Source organism: Lepus europaeus, chromosome 4 (genome assembly GCF_033115175.1).
Source record: "Lepus europaeus isolate LE1 chromosome 4, mLepTim1.pri, whole genome shotgun sequence".
Classification (NCBI taxonomy): Eukaryota; Metazoa; Chordata; class Mammalia; order Lagomorpha; family Leporidae; genus Lepus; species Lepus europaeus.
The window spans coordinates 74,908,341-74,926,211 of NC_084830.1; the positions used below are offsets into that span (position 1 = coordinate 74,908,341).

Consider the following 17,871-nt stretch of genomic DNA (forward strand, 5'->3'; position numbering starts at 1 on the left):
GAAGCAAGAGACCTGCAACCAAATCTCCCACACAGCCATACCAAGACTCTAGCACCACTGATAATCACTGTAAAAAATACATAGTGAAGGGAGGAAGACAAAACCATGAAAACAAGACCTTAGAAAGAAAAACTGATTCCAGAGTTCTTGTCCTCACCAGAAATTTCTTTGACATATCCTTTATTGTTTCAGGTAGCCTCTGGAAATTTCTAATCACTTGTTTCACTGCCTAAAGAAGCATAAACTAATGTAGTAGGGAGGAAAACAGCATCTTTGTTTTTGGACTCAGTAAGACTCATGCCTTGGATTTTATAACATCTGCAATATACTGATTTATATTGGTTACAAACAGTTGGCTATTAAGCAGGGGCGAGAATAAAGAACCAAACAAATTAAAATGCCACACTGAATGGAAGGATGCTACAGTAAGAAATGAAAGAAAAATGCAGAAACCCCTGCAGCAAGCTTTTTGATTGCCTGCAACAAATAACTGGCATGGATACAAAAGAGAACTTGAAAAGCTACAGTGCTGATTCAACACATTAGAGAGGTTCAATTTGGCAAAAATAACTTTGCCCACAAAGCAGGTATATGCACTATAAAAGTAGCATAAATCTTGGTAAAAAAGAATATTTAAAAGACACCAAGTGCTTTCATTTGCTAGTGAAGAAGCATAAATTGGGGACAGGGTTGTGGCATTGAGGATTAAGCCATTGCCTGCAGCACCAGTAAACCATATGGGCACCAGTTTGAGTCCTGGCTGCTCCACTTCCAATCTGGGTCCAAGTGCTTGGGCACCTGCACCCACATGGGAGACCCAGAAGAAGCTCCAGGCTCCTGGCTTCGGCCTTGCCCAGCCCAGTCATTGTAGCCATTTGGGGAGTGAACTAGCAGATGGAAGACCTCTCACTCTGTCTCTCCCTCTCTCTGTAACTCTGCCTTTCAAATAAATAAAATATTTTTTTAAAAAAGAAGTATAAATTAAGGTGCCACTGAAATACAACTGTATGTCTAGCAAAGAAATACAATTTTTAAATGAATTCTAACCCCCTCTGCACACAAGGTAAGCAGGAAAGTGCCGTACAACTATCAACCTTACTGCTCTTTGTGCACATGAGGAAAATCCTTTTGGGAACCTAAACAGCAACATATTAATGAAAAAGGCTTACGCTTTTACACACTGTCATTCTATCTGGAGGGTTCTTGTTGTTGTAGTTTTAATTACTTCATTTAGCCTAACTGAAAGTAAATCTGACATCTGGGATGTGTGTTAGGTATAGCAATTAAGATGCCACTTGAGATGCCTGCACCCGGTATCAGAGGGAACGAGTTGGTTTCCAGACTCCACTTAGGATTCCAGCTTCCTGCTACTGTGCACACTGGGAAGCAACAGCAGATGGCTCAAGTGCTTGGATTCCTGCCACCCACATGGGAGACCTGGAAGGAGTCCCAGGTTCCTGGCTTTGACCTGACCCAGCCTTGGCTGCTGTGAGCATTTAGGAAGTCAACTAGTGAATGGACTATTTCTGTCTGTCTGTCTCTCTGTGTGTCTGCCTTTCAAATAAGAATCTTTAAAAAAATAGTTACAAAGGGCACACTTTAAAAAGCCCTCAAATTAGAACAGCAATATATAGAAAGATGCCTCAATGTTGGCATTTTGTACAACTGAGAAGGAAATACTGAACTATGAGTTCAAAGATTATGCTATACCAGCTCTCTGGAATATTATATAGCAATGAAAAGTGACGAGAAAAAATGCCTGAGTCTATTTTGTGCCGCTGTTTACAGAATCCTTTTTACTAGATATTTGTAAAGAACAGAATGTATTTCATATAGGTTTGGAGGTTATGAAGTCCAAGGTCAAGTGGCCAGCATTTGTTCTGTCATGAGACAGAAGGCAGAGAGGCAAGAGAGTTCAAGAACAAAGAGCAAGAGAGGGTTGAACTCAGAATAACCCATTCTGGCAATAATGCCACTCATCACGATTTCTTCACCTCTCCATGGGCCATACCTCCCAACACTATGGCAATGGGATGTTTCCGATACATGAACTTGGGGAGTGCATTCAAAGTCTAGGTGCACATTTGGAAAATAAGTATATATTGCTATGAGCATAAGGCAGATTACGAAACCATATGCTATGGTCAGAATGTAGCCTCCAAAACTCATTTTGAAACTGAATCTTCAGTGTGATAGTATTAAGTCATGGGGCCTTCTGCAGATGACTAAGTCACAAAGAGTCTCAAAGGAGCTGCCTGCCTCCATCTGCTCCTTGTCTTTCCCAACATGTGAGGACACAACGTTCAAGGTCCATCTTGGAAGTAGAGACAGGATCTTTAACAAACATCAAACCTGCAAGCCCCTTGACTTTGGTCTTTCCCACCTCTGGAACCATGAGAAAACAAATCCCTGGACTTGATAAATTACTCAGTGTCAGGTACTTTGTTTAACAGTACAAGCAATCTAAGACACTAATCTAGAACAAGAAGATGCTGTTTAGATATATGTTGTTAGACAGAGTTGTGAGAGATGAAGCAAAATGGTCGCAGAAAATACTGGGAAGTTTTCCATTACTAAACTCCCTTTTGATCTTGTTTATATTGCATGCAAATCAAAAACCTGATCTTAAAAAGAAACAGTCCTATTCTTTTCCACTGTTCAGTGGCAATGGAGATGCTGAACCTAAGTGGATGGCTTACGAGTACAGACAGGCAAGTTCATCAGAAGACTTGTAATGCACACAAAGGATTACCTATGAGAGGGAATTTGATAAAAATGAGGCCAAGCAAAATGCTAGAAGATTTTAATAATTCATCCTGGATTCTATTCATACTAATCTCATATTCATTGTTGTGTGCAGTCTTGGCATCTGATTCAGTTGGCATTAAAGCATCTAGACGTTAATGCTAATTAAATCTGCCTTTTCATTCCAAAAAACCACATTCTTTCCTTTAATACCAAAGTATGCGGTATAATTCAATACATTAAAAGTATTTTAGATCTGCTGGTTTTGCTCAATAAAACCAGAAAAGGCAGAGATCTGACTGTCTAATGTGGAGAGCATATTGTTGGCTCTCACCTTGATTTTAAAAGTTAATGATAAAAATAGCTCGTGTAATATTTATTCTAATTCACACTGTGAATTTCTGCCCTCTGTCAGAACCTGCCGGTAAACCCGCATGTTTAATGTTTCGTGCAGGTGTGGAGCTGCTTGGGCTCCTCTCTAGCTGTCAGAATTAGAATTACTAAAGGATTATTTTAGGAACAGCCTTCTGTGGCATTCTGGATTCCAATATAAATTAGCACACATTTTATCATCGTGAAAAATCTAAGTATAGTCTCCACTGAAAAATTAAGGATTGTGTCAAACTCTCAGTTTATTCTGCCTAACAGGAAAATACAATTACAATTTTCACAGGGTTTTAGCCTTAAATTCAGTGTCTATTTTTGCATGCCTACAGTTTAGTAAATGTCTCCTGAAATGAACTGACTAAAGATAGAATTATTTTGTTTGTAGAAATAAGGAAAATCAAACTATTCCAAAACTTCAATGTTACTTGTGACTCTAACAAACCAATCAATGAATACAGAAATTATGCCATAGTTGCAGAAAACTGATCTGTTTCTCTTATTCAGTACATGTTAAATTCTAAAATTGCTCATGAAACAACTGAAAGAAAAATTTGGACAACTGGGTCATGGTCTCTAGGATTACATGACAGCTTTAATCATATCAATCAATTACATTAATGTGGCTGATTACATTAAGCTTTGATTGAGTTGAGTGTGGAGTTAAGAGCATATGCTTATAAGTTCAAAGTCTAACTCGTGCCCTTGGTTGTCCCAGTATACCCAGTCAAGGTGATGCCATTTTGTTAAGGCCACAGCAGACTCATTGCTTCTTGCACACAGTAGGCATGCTCAGATGCAGTAGGCACGCTCCCAACCCAAGGCGAGTTGTACTGCTGACTACCAAGTCCTGACCAAGTCCATGGTCAGGAGACATTGCTCTGAGACATTTGCATGATACACTCTTCACCCGGATCTAATGAAATGGCTCTCTTGGAAAGTGTGCCACTTTTTCATATACCATCACCTTCTCTTCCTTTGACTTCTTATATTTATTCCATCTGCCACATTACATAATTTGTTTACTTTATCATCTACTTTCCCCCAAACCAATGCATTCTATGAGAACAGAGACTTTATCCTTTCAAGGCAGTGTTTTCAGCAACCTGAACAGTACTGGAATGTAATGGTGCTCAATGCACATTTTCTGACTGAATGAATGATTGAGTGAACATGATTTTATCAGAAGTAAATTACGTTATAAAATAATGTTTGACTCATACAGTTGTAGAAGATATTTTCCAATTAAGCTCTTAACAAGTCTGTGACAGAGTGCAAAGCACACAGCAATAAAATAAAGGAGAAGGGGAATTCTGTACATTTTGCCAGTCACAAATATCTTGACGTTGCTTTCACAGAAATAGTCCTGTCACTTTTCACGTGCAACACTGTGTTGTATAGGGCTTGCAAGCCGAAGGTGGCAATACCAAGTTAAAATGGAATTGTGCAGATGAGAGGCTGTGGTCTTGAATGGTCATTCTCCCCTTTCTACTGCTACAACCTGATTCATCAAATTCACATTTATGAAATAAAAATAAATAAATAAATAAATAAATAAATAAATAAAAAACAAATAAATAAATCTTAAAAAAAAATCCAATTCCAGTATCACCTCCTTTGCAAGTTCTTAGGTCAAATCATCTCAGTATCTGTTTCCCACCAAATCTTATTCTTTATCTCTAGCTTCCCCAGTTATTTCGACTTTCTTGTTCTCTAGTGTTATGTGTGTGTGCCATTTTTTATTATTATGTTATTGGTATATTATGTTTTACTATTTTCATTATGAACCTGATTTTTAGCTATATCTTTGCTAAATCATTTGCACTTTCTTGAATCCTAGTATTTTTAATTTTTATCATTGTTTTTATATCTTATGTTCTTTTGTCCTGTTTTTATTGCCATTTTGTTAATATTTTTATTATTTGCTGTTCACATTTTAAGACTTGCACACGGATGTCTGCTATGAGAGCTCACAGCACCTTTTACAGCTGTAACCGCAGTCCTCTGCATGCATTAACTACCGAGTCCCTTTGAGAAAATAAGTAAACACCATCCTTACAATCTAACTGGCTTAGTACTAAGAAGGGGCCGTGTCTTGTGTCACTGGCTTCCTGCTTAGGTTAAAATGAAGACTAAAATTACATCTACATGGCTTCCATTTCTTGTGAAAATGCACAGGTGACAGAAGGGGGGCAGATGATTATGATGAGGGGCTTGCACTGGGGATTCCCACTCAGACTTCAAGTCTGATGAGTCTGATGTAGCTGCACAAATTCAGACACTTTCCTTGGCGACTACAGACAGAGCACAGATGCCTGTGACAAACTCTGAATGAGGCCCATTGGAAATGTGCTCATGCATTCTCAAGAAAATCACAATGTGTGAGCTCCTGCACCATCACTATTCTCAGAGGAAGAGGCTGCAGCAGCAGCCCACAGACAGCATCTACCTCTGAATATGTGGGCTGTAGGGATCTGAACCACTGAATATTAAATTGTCTATTAAGTGCACTGAAAGTCTGGTTGAGTTAGTTGAATCAGTTCCTATCAAGAAAATACCTATAGTAAATAAAATGGATGTAGAGTTTTGTACAAATACATAGCAATGCAAGGGCATAAGATTCTAGGCCACCGTCATATAAATATGGGATTGCCGGCCGGCGCTGTGGCTTAACAGGCTAATCCTCCGCCTTGCAGCGCCGGCACACCGGGTTCTAGTCCCGGTTGGGGCGCTGGATTCTATCCCGGTTGCCCCTCTTCCAGGCCAGCTCTCTGCTATGGCCCGGGAAGGCAGTGGAGGATGGCCCAAGTCCTTGGGTCCTGCACCCGCATGGGAGACCAGGAAAAAGCACCTGGCTCCTGGCTTCGGATCAGCACGATGCGCTGGCCGCAGTGGCCATTGGAGGGTGAACCAACGGCAAAAAGGAAGACCTTTCTGTCTCTCTCTCTCACTATCCACTCTGCCTGTCAAAAAAAAAAAAAAAAAAAAAAAGGGATTGCCTTTATTTGCATAAACTAATGGTCCCTGAAAATACAAGAACTAAAACCAGCAAACATCTGAATTCTCTGAGTGCTTCCAGTTTTAATTTCCTGGAGTCAGAACCACGACCTGAAATGCAGTATGACAAAGCAGCCAGGAGGGCAGGGGAGTTCACATACCGATGCACACCACTGCTGCACATGATGACGTGGCAGGCTCCGAGCCTGTCGCACAGCTCCGAAGCCACTGAGAGCAGTCCAACTCCAGAGGCACTGCAAGCTGTGTTCGCACAGGCAGCTGTGCGTTTGGATCTGATGAATGAGGCAACCAGTCGATAAAGTTCATCCAGAGCATTGAGAGGCCTCATTAGCTGCAGAAAAAAGTGATAAACATAAAGCTCAACATGTTTAGTAGAAATCCCTTTAGATGGGATACAATTCACAGCTGTTAAGCTTTTTAATGAAGAGTCTAAAATATTTTGCTATGGAGGTAAAAGAACTGGAAACTATAAATATGTATAATATGTATGCATTGCTCAAAAATAACAGCAGACAAATGAAAGGGAGATATGTAAATAATAAAGCATCAATAAACATGATCTTTTTTTTTTTTACCTTATCTACATAGGCAGCTTTGGATGTAGAGTTGGATGGTGAATTTGACTTGTCCAAGTAGAACGCCCTGTAAGAAAGAATCCATAGAAGCCATTATTTTTTGTTAGGAAAAACTTAAGATTAATGAAAACATTCAAGTTTTAAGCTTTTTTTAAAAAAGATGTTATTCATTTATCTGAGAGGCAGAGCTACAGAGAGAGGGAGAGAAAAGAGAGAAAGATCTTCTACCCACTGGTTCACTCCCCACATGGCCACAATGGCCAGAGCTGAGCTGATCTGAAGCCTGGAGCTTCCCCAGTTCTCCCACGAAGCTGTAGGTGCCCATGCACTTGGGCAATATTCCACTGATTTCCCAGGCTATTAGCAGAGAGCTGGATCAGAAGAGGAACAGCGAGGACACGAACTGGCACCCATATGGGATGTTGGTGCCACAGGCAGAGGCTTAGTCTAGTATGCCACACACTGGCCCCTACTCAGTTTCTTTTAAAGACCAATGAATTAAAAAAAAGCAATGAACACTACAATGGCTGGTGCTGCACAGAAATAGCCCTACAGCCCACATATTAAAGAAAAATGAATAAATTTACCTCCAGCTCCACTGCATATAGTATAGCCTCAGAGGTTTCATTTGTCTGTGCTCAATTTTCTCATTTGTAATTAACTCTTGTTTCATAAAGTCACCAAGAGCAAATTAGTGCAGATAAAATGCTTATAAATGTACACAGCACATAGTGGTATTTGTAATATTACTATAAAAGTTGAAGAACCTTTTTTATGACTATTGGAGAATACAGTTTTCATTTACTGTGAAAATGCAAGGTTATAAAACAAATGCTTGGACTAATTTTATTTTTTAAAAGATTTATTTACATGTTTACTTGAAAGGCAAAATGTAAGAGAGAGGGAAAGAGAGTGGAAGACTCTATCTGTTGGTTCACTCCCCAAATGGTCTTAACAGTTAGTACTGGGCCAGGTCAAACCAGGACCAGGAGCTCCATCCTACTCTCCTACATGGGTAGCAGGGGCCTAAGTACTTCGGTTATCTTCCACGACCTTCCCAGATGTACTGGAGGTGAGCTGGATCTGAAGTGGAGCAGCTGAGACTCAAACTCGGACTCCAGTTTGGGATGCCTGCATTACACAGTAACAGTCCCAGTGTCTTCATTTTTAAAATTGATAGTGCTGTGGTCTATTATACACAGCACAATGGTGAGGACTAAATTAATGCACAGGAAGTTCTCAATGCTGTGATAAGGATGCAGGACTCCATAAGCAATTTTGACTGTTGTTGGAGTGCACACATGATAAAGTATCTATTGGAGGATTTTAGACGTACTGAGGAATAAAATTAAGGTACAGGATCCCCTGATTTCTCCTGTGCTGTCTAAAACATTTTGTGATACATGTTAAGAAGTGAAAATCAGATTAGATATTTCAACATATCTAATTCCATTACCTGTGCACAAACAGAAGTTGGGACCAAAAAGAAAAGAATAGCTTAAAGACAACAAGACTGTCATTTAAATGGCTTAACCAGGTACACTCAATGTAGAGATTACAACTCTTCTAGACCTTGAATCAACTGGGAAGAAAAATATTTTGTACAAGGAGCCCACAGATCATGAGCACCACTAAGGAAAGAAACCTGCCAGGCCAGCTGCTGTACAGAGTGTTTCCTTCTTTGTGAAAGAAATGTTCTATAAAAAAAAATCTTACTGATTCAGTCAGTTAAGAGCAGTTTAGATCACATTGTTCTGATTTTGCTATATTCACTTAAATTGACTTGACACAAATATTCAACTCAATAAGGGAAAAATCTTTAAAGAGAAAAATTTGATGCAGAAACAGAATGAATTAGAATAACTTTTACAGGTTAAAACATAGCCCATATCAAGTGAAACTTTATTTAAAAAACAATCTCATCTTTTCTGAATTCTGTATAGCAGAACTAAAATAGAAAAAAAAAAATCCAATGATATAAACAAGCCATTCAAAAAACTCCTCGTAGATAAAGGCTTACTACAAATTCAGAGTCAAATACATAGACTTAACCAGGCTTGTGCCATGGATTAATGGTTGTTAATTCAGAAGTTGTGGTAAAGCAACAAAATATTGTAAGATAAACCTATGCTCTGATAAAATACAAAGAAAATAACCAGAGAATATAGCCACTTTGATACTCCTATGTAAGAAAAATAGCCAAAAATTTTCAAAATGAATTGTTTGTTAAAACAAGAACTTGGATTTGAGGTTGCGACTCATTTTAGGTATATCTCATTAGAAAAAAAAAGTGGTTCAGCCAGATGTTAGCAGCCACAAGTTTATAAATATTCACAGAACTTCACTGTCTTTCAGAATACGACAAACTGTAGACAGGAAATAAATTTCTAGTGCACTATCCTTAATTACAAAAGTCTAGCAATGCTCCTTAATCAAATTTTATGGGAAAAGGTAATGGCAAAATTGGGTTAATGCCAAAACTGACGATAGTTTATTACGCTTCTGAGGTTAGTAAGAATGAAGTCATCGTCCTTTGTCTGAATACAGAAAATCTCATTAAGGCCATTTTGAAAGTGCTGCTGCTATTTTCTGTGAGGCTGAACAGTAGCTTTCCTTCCATGCTGACACTCACCAGCCTTCACTGTCAAAATTTTGTAAATTAATTCCACCATGTAAAACGAATGTATTATGATACTGTTTTTTACTTTGTACCCAGAGAATAACATACCAGTAAGAGTGGTAGCACTATCATAAGTTAAAACAGTGTTATAGATATGAGTATATTCAAGTCAAGTAACTGTAGTGAAACTAATCCTGGCATTTGTTATATGCCATTTAATAACTAAGACAAGTAGACAGGTATGGATAATGAAAGGTAGAAAATAATAGGTAAATTAAAAGGTGCAAACACTTCCTGGGTATTAGAAAGAAAGCCACATAAGAATGTGGCATCAGGGCTGAAGTTGGATAGATTGACAGAGGGATGGATGGCTGGATGGATAGGGTTCCGAGAGTTCAAAATGAGAAAACAACACTTCCAGAGGAGGCAATGCTATACATAAATGAGCAAGTATGGAAGGGATGGAACGATTTGACTGAAGAATGAGTTCTTTCAAGGTAGAGAGAAAGAATGTTGGATGAGTAGGATGGGTCCATACTGTGAGGAAATTAAATACTACCCTAAAACTTAAATTAACCTGTCAAGCAGTAAAGAAGCACTAGAAAACAACTACTTAGCTACCAGTAAAAGTAAATAAATAAACAAGAACAAATAGGAAGAAATAGATGACTAATAAAGTAGGAAAATTTAGGGAATTCAAAGTTGCAAGAGAACCTAGAAATGGAAAGAAGCCTTTAAAATTTATGACCAAGCTATGGTAATATAAACAGGGAATTGATTTTTGTTATAAGAGAAGGAAAAAAAATTTGGGAAACACCAAGATTAGTCTATGCAAAGTTATATAAGTTAACACAGCAATTTAAGAATTAGGAAAATGTCGCCTCAAGTGGAAAAATAATGTGTTTCTAAGCTCAATGGACTTGGCTGGTAATCCAATGAGGACTGATTTTTCAAATAAGGAGAAGCAATGCAACAGCCTAATTTAAAACACTTCAAGTAATTCATTTTGACATAGAACATACATAAATGTTAAATTCATTCGGAAAAATTTTTCCCCATTTTTCTAGGCACGTTGGAGGATTCTCAGTTTCTATAAGAAATGATTAAGGCATAAGAGCTTCTGTTTTTTTTGTCAATAGATTAGCCCAGATCTTTGTTACATTCTTGATTTTTCTCCAGATTTTCTCTTATGAGATCATCTCTATATCTATAGTCATTTATGGAAATGTTTCATTTGGCCATACATTTATAAACTCTGAATATTGTGTCTCTTCCCAAAAAAATTCTGAATTTTATCAGGTTGCTTTTGTATAATTTACAAGCAGTTTGGATTTTATCCATTGCTCTTCAAAAAGGAAAGGCAACAGTATTTGGCCAAACATGTATACTATTCATAGACATGATTAAATATATCATCATAACCATGGTATGCCAGTTGACTTCAGATGTGACTGGGTATCTCATGAATATTATTATTGAAACTATATTGACTGCCATAATAAGTAGGAAAAATCTATAAATCTATAGAAAATGTCATTAGAAGACACTGGTTTCTTGAATAAATGAAAATAAGCACAGTTTCAATCTGTGGCCATATAGGCCTGAAAATATAAGATGAATGGGAAGGGAGGTAATGTTAACCTCCAACCATCTACCCTTCATGGCCATAAGCATTAGCCCTTACCTCTCTGGAATACGTTTTACATGACATTACACGAAGTGTATATGAGACAACCTTGAATTTTTCTGGATATATTTTGTCTGTCGTAAATGAAGAACCTAAGGTTATAGTGTCATAGAACTGACTAATATCAATTATCAGCTTCATTTCTACTTGTGTGCTGAAAAAATAAAACTGCTAGAAGGTTAACAGGGTAAGACAATCTGTGTGACCATAGAGAGCAAGACTTTCCCATATAAATAAAAATATCTCTGTGGCTTAAAAAAATGCTCTGTAGGTGTAATTATGCTGTCTGAGGTAGCAGAGTGTGAAGACCTATGCACTATGCTCCACTGCTGTAGATAATCTCATTTCACTCTTTTCTTTTAATGAGGACCTTCAAGCAGTGACAGGGCTGGATTAAAATCCTATTCTGTTATTTCTAGATGGTCTTGTATTCCACATTGGTTTCTGCTCTTCCTTGTCTGAGTCTGCTGGGGTAATAATCCTTTTTCTGCACCTGCAATTGTGTACACAGCACCATGGATGCCATCTCCTGTTAAAATACAACATCTAAATCTATATTCCAATGGCAATACCAACACCTGTCATTATGGACAAAATCTCTGTGGAACTGCACAGAACAAGGGTCAAATCCTTTATAGATAGCCTTTCCAAATAATGCACTTTAACTATACCATATAAAACATATCTTCCTATACTCCAGAAAAAAACATTAAAGTCAAGTAGCATTAATGTTTGATAATTAAGTATCAATACAGTTTGGCATCATACCAAAGAATAAATTTTTATTCATAGATGTCCTAATGATATTATTACAAGTAAATTGACAAGTCTATTCCTTTTTCACACCTTTCTGTATATACCTCATTTATCTGCTTTCAAAATGATCTTTAGCATCATACAGGCATAAATATCATCATTTCATAACTTTGCCTTAAATCATTTACATTTCTTCACAGTGTCCAGCACTTGAGGTTCTTCCTAATTATCTACCAGCAGACCTCCAATCCCACCTCTCAGCACTGCGCCCTGCCATGTTCATGCCTGATCCCCGCAATGCACCATCCACATTTAAGCTCCTGCAGCAACTGCATATTCTTCTCTTCTGCTTCAAATTCTCTCTCATCTTCCACTTCTGGGAAAAATTCTATTTTTCCTTCAAACCCTGGCTCAAATATGACATCTATTTGATCATTTCTCTACTGAAATAAATTGATCTAATCTGTTAACCTGAATTGCACTTATTCTGTTGCTTGTGCTAAACTGTAATCTCAGTGAGCAGAGAACCTTTTTTAAAAAATTGTACTCTCAAAAGGCAGTGTAGTACCCACAGCCTGTGTCTAATACTTGCTGTAGTACCAAACTGAATTGAATTTTATTTCATGAGTGCTAGAAAGAATGAACTGCATTTACCACACTATAAAGCAAGTAAATATATGTGGCTAATAGAGATAAAGAAATATATGAAGATATTAATTTTCAAGATAGATAAGATAATCATTATGCTCATTTTAAAAAGAAATCTTTGCATACAGAAACAATTCTCCTTAAGTTCAGAAATATTAGCTCAGTTAATGTTGAACCATAATACTTAAAGGAAAGCATTTAACACTCATCAGAGCTTAAAATGAGAGAGGGGTAAGGGTGTCTTACAATGCCTCCAGTGAGAGACAACTATAATCAAGAAAAACATTCTCAGGGTTTCTTGTAAGCCTCAAATTAGCACCATTTTGTCTACAAATGACTCCACCAAGAAATGATAGAGTGACATGGCTGTCCCACTCCATTTGAGAGCACATTAAAATAAACATAATTTCCTTTACTTGGCAAAATTCAAGGCCCTAAAGTACAGCGCCTACACAGGGCAAGTCACTGGGGGTGAGTTATTAGCATTATTCAGTTATCAAGATTCGTCTTCAATGTCATCTACTTTCTCAGTCTCTCTATTGTCAAAGGTTCTTCCCAACACCTCAGTACCCTGCCTGACATTCTTTAATGTAAGGACCTACTGCTTTGTGTCTTAATGATTTGTTCATATGTTTCTCTCCCCACTAAACTATAAGCACCTCACATATAGACAACGCAGTTGAGTCTTGTTATCCCATTACCTTACATAGTTCTGAGAACACACTGAGTGTTCAGTATATTTTGGTTGAATAAAGAAGTAAATAGAATGAGGAAAATGGAGGAATAGCGACAGGATGATCTGAATCATGTGGGGCAAAATTATTATTTAAAAAGGGGAGAAAATACAAGCCTGAGATAAAACCATGGAAAATTCCCAGCGAGAAACCCAACAAGAACAGCAGAGACAGTCCAGGTACACGTGAAAGAGTAAAAACAAACAAACAAACAACAACAACAACAACAACAAAAAAAAAAACCTGGAGACTTGGACCCTGGGAGGTGAGTGCCAGCCCCCGGTGGACAAGGTGACTGAAAATCTGCGGGTCCACAGAGCTGTGGATAGCAGTAGGAGGGAGAGCTTGGTGAACTGCTTTTCCTTGCAGGAAAAAACAATAAAGGCACAAATTGGGAGGTCAGGAACCTCTCTCCCCTTCCCCCCTCCTCCCACCCTGCAGGGACTTGCTTCCAGCTGGGGGAAACCATTTTGATCCTTTGTTTGTTTTCACTTTTGGACAAAAGCAGGTGGCTGCTGCCCTTGCTTCCAAGGCGCACCCAGCAGTAGCGGGGATCACCTCACCTCACACCCACTCAGAAATGAGGGCCACAACAATTCACAGTTTCTTCCCTCACCACACAAGTTGTACAGCAAGGGGAAGCCCCACCTATCAGAGTTTGTACCCTCCCCCAGCACCCCTGGGAAGTGAGCCAGGCTGCACTAGGTGGGGGCTCCATACAACAGCTCCCGACATACAGACCTGTTGCAGCTTATAATAGAGGGAACTGTGTTCACAGGAGCCTTCACATTTAGCAGTGAAAACTAATGCTGAACACATCAGGGACTAACACTGAGGCGTTCTGCAGCTGTGAGGAGAAGGGCAGTTCCCACCAACAGAAATGAATACCTTCCTCCATCCAGATAACCAGAGGAGAGCTACAAAGCCCCACAGGAGTTTTACCTTGGATATTTGCTCCACCTTGGAATACTAAACAGAGCACCAGGCCACATCCAGCACACACCTCTTGGTACTCACCAAAAGTAGATGTCCCACTAAACTACAAAGACACAAATCAAAGAGAAAATCTAAAAAAACAAAAAAGATAAAAAAATACACAAACACAAAAAACAAGGAAAGAAACTTAAATAAGAAATAAGGAAGATCCTATGAGCCCCTCAAAGGAACACTACAACACTTCAATGGTAGAAGATGAAGATGAAGAGATTGAGGAAACAACAGAAGAGAATTTAGAGAATTAATCATCAGATTACATAGAAGCAATCAGAAGCAAATTCATTTACTAAATGAAAATTTTTCCCATGTAATTGAGATATTAAAGGGAAATCAGAATGAAATACTAGAAGAGAAGAATTCAATAGATCAAATAAAAATGCAGTGGGAAGTATCAAAAACAGGGAGGGTTACAGAAGAAAGAATATCAGAACTAGAAGAAAAATTTCTGGAAATTTTATAGTCAGACAAAAAAAAATTAGAAAACTATAAAACACTGTTGGAAATCTACAAGATACTATCAAATTACTCAACATATGGGTTTTAGGAGTTCCTGAAGGTGTGGAAAGAGAGAAGGATTATAAGGCCTTTTTAATGAAATAATACTGGAAAATTTCCCCAATTTGGAGAAAGAAAGAGACATTCAAGCACAGGAAGTACACAGAACTCCCAATATACAAGATCAGAAAAGATTTTCACCATGACACATTGTAGTAGAACTCCCCACAGTAAAACATGAAGAAAAGATCATAAAGTGTGCATGAGAGAAATGCCAGGTTACATTCAGAGGAACCGCAAATAGCCTCACAGCAGACTTCACATTAGAATCCCTACAGGTAAGGAGAGAATGGAAAGATATATTCCACTTCTTAAGAGAAAAAAACTAGGCTGGCGCCGCGGCTCAGTAGGCTAATCCTCCGCCTTGTGGCGCCAGCACACCGGGTTCTAGTCCCAGTCGGGGCACTGATCCTGTCCCGGTTGCCCCTCTTCCAGGCCAGCTCTCTGCTATGGCCCGGGAGTGCAGTGGAGGATGGCCCAAGTTCTTGGGCCCTGCACCCCATGGGAGACCAGGAGAAGCACCTGGCTCCTGCCATCAGATCAGCACGGTGTGCCGGCCGCAGCGTGCCTACCGCGGTGGCCATTGGAGGGTGAACCAACGGCAACAAGGAAGACCTTTCTCTCTGTCTCCCTCTACTGTCCACTCTGCCTGTCAAAAAAAAAAAAAAAAAAAAAGAGAGAGAGAGAGAAAAAAACTGTCAACCCAGAATACTGAACCCTGCCCTGCAAAGCTCTCATTTATAAATGCAGGTGAAATAAAGATTTTTCCATAACAAACAGAAATTGAAAAAATTTGTAAATACCTGCTCACCCCTACAAAAGATGCTCAAGGATATACTCACATAGAAAAACAGAAATAGGAACATCATTACAAAAGAGGTAAAAGAAGAAAATTGACCAGTAAAAGTATGAAGGAAACCCAAAGTAAAAAATGAGTACTATTAATGGAAATACAGCAGGGCAAAGTCATTACTTAACAAGAGTCACCCTGAATGTAAATGGTCTCAACTCTCCAACTAAAATACACATACTGGCTGAATGGACTAAAAAAGAAAACCCATCTATTTGCTGCCTACAAGAAACAATCTCAACAACAAATATGCACGCAGATCGAAAGAGAAAGGATGGAAAAAAATATTTCATGCTAACAGTAACCAAAAAGGAGCTAGTGTAGCCATCCTAATATCAGAAAAAATAGACTTTAAGAAAAAAAAAACTATTAAAAGAGACAAAGAAGGGCACTATGTGAAGATTAAAGGATCAATTCAACAGGAAGATGTGACTATTATAAATGTATATGTTCCTAATTACAGGGCACTGGGCTATTTAAAAGAAATTTTAATGGATTTAAAATGAGACATAGACTGAAATACAATAGCAATGGGGGACTTCAACACCATACTTGCAGCAATGGACAGATCAACAAGACAAAAAAACCAACAAGGAAACAACAGTTAATCAACACTATAGGCCAAATGGACCTAACAGGTATCTACAGAGATTTCCACCACACAGCCATAGAGTAAATTCTTCTCATCAGTGCATGGAACTTTCACTAGGATTTTCAACATGCTAGGCCATAAAGCAAGTCTCAGCAAATTAAAAAAAAAATGAAATTACCATGCATCTTATTGGACGACAATGGAATGGAGTTGGTTATCAACAACTTAGGAATCCCCAGAGCATAAGCAAACACATGGAGACTGAACAATATGCTCCTGAATGAACAGTGGGTCATTGAAGATATCAAAAGAGAAATCAAAAAATTTTTGGAAACAAATGAAGATGACAATATAAATATCAAAACTTATGGGATATAGCAAAGCAGTTTAAAGAGGAAAGTTTATAGCAATTGGAGCCTACATCAAGAAATTGGAAAGGCACCAAATAAATGAGCTATAAATGCATCTCAAGGACTTAGAAAAACAACAGCAAACCAAACCCAAAACTCGTAGGAGAAAATAAATAATTAAAATTAGTGAAGATATCAACAAAATTGAAACCAATAAAACAATAAAATTTTCAGCAAAATGAAGAGCTGGTTTTTTGAAAAAAATAAGTAAAATTGACACACCATTGGCCCAACTAACCCAAAAAGGAGAGAGAAGACCCAAATAAATAAAATCAGAGATGAAAAAGGAAATTTAACAACAGACACCACAGAAATAAAAAGAATCATCAGAAATTACTACAAAGAGGTATATAGCAACAAAACAAGAAACCTAGAAAAAATAGATAGATTTCTGAACACATACAACTACCTAACTTGAGCCATGAAGACACAGAAAACCTAAACGGACCAATAACCAAGTTGGAAATTGAATCAGTAATAAAGACCCTCCCAAACAAAGCCCAAGACTGGATGGGTTCACTGCTGGATGCTATCAAACATTTAAAAAAGAACTAACTCCAATTCTTTTCAAACTATTCAAAACAATTGAAAAGGAAGGAATCCTCCCAAATTTTTTTCTATGAGGCCATCATCACTTTAATTCCTAAACCTGAAAAAGATACAACAAAGAAATAGAACTACAGACCAACCTCTCTGATGATCATAGACACAAATATCTTCAACAAAATACTAGCCAATTGAATCCAACAACACATCAGAAAGATCATACACCTGGAGAAAGTGGTATTTATTCCTGTTTTGCAGGGCTGGTTCAACATTCGCAAATCAGTCAACGTGATACATCACATTAACAAACTGAAGGATAAAATCCATATGATTATCTCAATAGATGCACAGAAAGCCTTTGACAAAATACAACACCCTTTCATTATGAAAACTTTAAGCAAATTTGGAATAAAAGGAACACTCTTCAACATAATCAAGGCAAACTGACAAACTCATGACCAGCGTTCTACTGAACAGAGGAATTTTGGATGCAATCCTATTGAGATTCAGAACTGGACAAGGGTGCCCACTGTCACCAGTGCTTTTTCAATATATTCTTGGGAGTTTTAGCCTGAGCCATTAGACAAGAAAAAGAGATCAAAGGGATACCAATCAGGAAGGAAGAGGTCAAACAATCCCTATTTGCAATGACATGATCCTACACATAGGGGACCAAAAAAGTTGACTAAGAAACTATTGGAACTCATAGAAGAGTTTGGAAATGTAGCAATATATAAATTTAACACCAAAAATCA

General features: G+C 38.0%; 1 protein-coding gene across 1 annotated transcript in view; it reads right to left on the minus strand.

The window, feature by feature from the left end:
• The window catches only part of PREX2 (phosphatidylinositol-3,4,5-trisphosphate dependent Rac exchange factor 2), a 338,025-nt gene that overhangs the window by 52,622 nt on the left and 267,532 nt on the right, over nt 1-17,871 (minus strand). The window contains exons 36-37 of the mRNA XM_062188384.1: nt 6,723-6,789; nt 6,288-6,478 (exon numbers count right to left, since the gene is read on the minus strand). Coding sequence (XP_062044368.1) covers nt 6,288-6,478; nt 6,723-6,789 — 258 coding nt within the window. The remainder of the gene's footprint in view (nt 1-6,287; nt 6,479-6,722; nt 6,790-17,871) is intronic.